Source organism: Austrofundulus limnaeus, unplaced genomic scaffold (genome assembly GCF_001266775.1).
Source record: "Austrofundulus limnaeus strain Quisiro unplaced genomic scaffold, Austrofundulus_limnaeus-1.0 Scaffold8, whole genome shotgun sequence".
In the NCBI taxonomy this organism is placed as follows: Eukaryota; Metazoa; Chordata; class Actinopteri; order Cyprinodontiformes; family Rivulidae; genus Austrofundulus; species Austrofundulus limnaeus.
The window spans coordinates 5,885,992-5,888,287 of NW_013952410.1; the positions used below are offsets into that span (position 1 = coordinate 5,885,992).

The 2,296-nt window shown below is 39.5% G+C and overlaps 1 protein-coding gene across 1 annotated transcript in view; it reads right to left on the reverse strand.

Moving 5' to 3' along the window:
- Nucleotides 1-2,296, reverse strand: part of LOC106512465 (chromodomain-helicase-DNA-binding protein 1-like) — a gene marked incomplete at its 5' end in the record, with an annotated part of 12,049 nt that overhangs the window by 5,523 nt on the left and 4,230 nt on the right. The window contains 1 exon segment of the mRNA XM_014001080.1: nt 1,387-1,578. Coding sequence (XP_013856534.1) covers nt 1,387-1,578 — 192 coding nt within the window.

Consider the following 2,296-nt stretch of genomic DNA (forward strand, 5'->3'; position numbering starts at 1 on the left):
GTGTGTATGTATACATTTATGTGTGTATGCACACATAAATGTGCATTCACACATAAACTGTATGTAGATGTACATTTACGTTTATGAATATATTCTGGTATTATATAATTCAGTAGGTTAACAGATTGTTGTTTTAGTCTTTATGAAATTGTGACAGAATAAGGGAAAAGAAGAATTTACTATTATTTTTAATAAGCTTATGAGAAGGGTGGGATTAATTAAGTTTTTTTACTTCTTCCCATTCCTTTTCAAATATGTTAATTTTGTTATCACTTTTTATCATATTTTGTTTTGTATACATGTTTGAAGTAAACTAACAGTTATGTACAGTATAGCGTTATTGGTTATTGGAATATATTCTCTTGATTTAAAAGTATTAGACCACTATCATAAATTCAAGGCTGCTTTTAGGGATTGCTTATTTAAAGGAAGATAATGTTAGGGAGGAGAAGGTGCTTTTTGTTTAATTGGTTATTGGTTTGTGGTGTTCCCTGGACATACRTGTACACGATGTAGTGTTTTGAGAGATGCAGCCAGTTGATTTATGTTTTCAGGTTTTCAAGTCAGTGTTCCTTGTTTATGAGGCTTACGTGATTGTATTGATGTGTTTCAGTTTTGTATGTTGGGCCCCAGGAACAGTAGTCTCTACCTCGGCGGAGACTAWTGGGGACCCATTAATAAAAATATAAAAATACTTGGTAAAATTACAAATCCTCAAAAAATTACTTACTTACTATACACCTCTGATATCTGCAAGTACAAATAGGATCAGAACACTGAAGCTACCACTACGAGCTCACCGCAATCCCTACGGCAGTGTGTTCCTCGTCACACACTGTCCTGATGTTTCRCTGCTTCAGGTCAGACTAAAGTTTAACCTGAGGACATTCTGAGAAGATAATTAAACTATTTGAATCAGGTGTGCTGAAGCAGGGAAACATGCAGGACAGTGGGTGAAGAGGAGCAGAGCAGAAGACCTCTGGTTTAAATCGAGTGAGTGAAACAGGATAGTGGGTGGATGTTGTGGAGGGTGAACTGATGTTTGTTGTGCCAACCAGCGGTGGGGTGTATAAAGCTGGCTCTAAAAACTTCATTAGATGGGGCACTCATAAGTCAAGGAACTTATTATAAATCTGACATTATTACTGAATAAACTGTAGTTAAAACAGCATCTTCTGCTTCTTTTCTGTCTGCTGTTGGCAAAATGTAGTAAATAAAACGTGCCCCTGGTAGAAGTGATCACCTGTAAATATCACTGCTCTTGTATCCWTTTAAAATGTATATAACCTGATAAATTAGTATCAATACATGTAGTGTTACCCTCCATCAGCAGCTAGAAACACTCAGAATTGAACAGCCTGCTGTGAAAAAAGACTGAAAGGATATGTGATGAGGTAGCGAGCCAGCCTCTTTCGCTCAGATGCAGGAATGTTGTAGAAAAAAACCCGAACTCCCATCATGAAACTGGGGAGTTCTGCAGAGCTGGAACAGTGGGGCGGAGCCGAGGGGCCCGGGGCCTCTGCTGCCTCAGGGGCCCGTGGCGTGGCTGGGTTCTTCACAGCTCTGCTGTGATAATATCTGTCAGTTAGGTTTAGTCAAATAACTTTAATAAACACAAATTACTCTGCAAGTGTACATGAGCAAGTGGTCAAAAACTGGAAGCCAGAATGACACACAGAAAACCCAGTCCAGTTCTCAGGTACATAATCTCTTTCAGATCTAAAGATTMATTTCACCCACAGCCTGTGTGGCACTTGGCAGTTTGCATCATTCATCATAACACTACTTTTTAACATGTCCAGAACTGAGTCAAAGCTCCTGAACATGTCGTCACTTATCAGGTGACTCAGTTCTCAATCCAAACACTGAACTCTCAGATGTAGACTCTCTGCCAGAGATTTTTCTCTTCCATGGTGTTCTGCTCCGCAGCTCACATGGAGTGCGTAATTATGGAGGATGTTTGACCTGCTCTGTTCCTCGTTACACTGTTACAGTTCATAACCTTCCTTGTTCTGATTCACAGCAGCAGGTTTGTTGTATTAACATTTTTAACCAGAGTATCCTCCTCTCCGGTTTTATGAAATGTCGGTGTCTGGAGTGCGTAATTATGGAGGATGTTTGACCTGCTCTGTTCCTCGTTACACTGTTACAGTTCATAACCTTCCTTGTTCTGATTCACAGCAGCAGGTTTGTTGTATTAACATTTTTAACCAGAGTATCCTCCTCTCCGGTTTTATGAAATGTCGGTGTCTGGAGTGCGTAATTACGCATTTCAGGCTGTGAGTGTTTTTTGTTA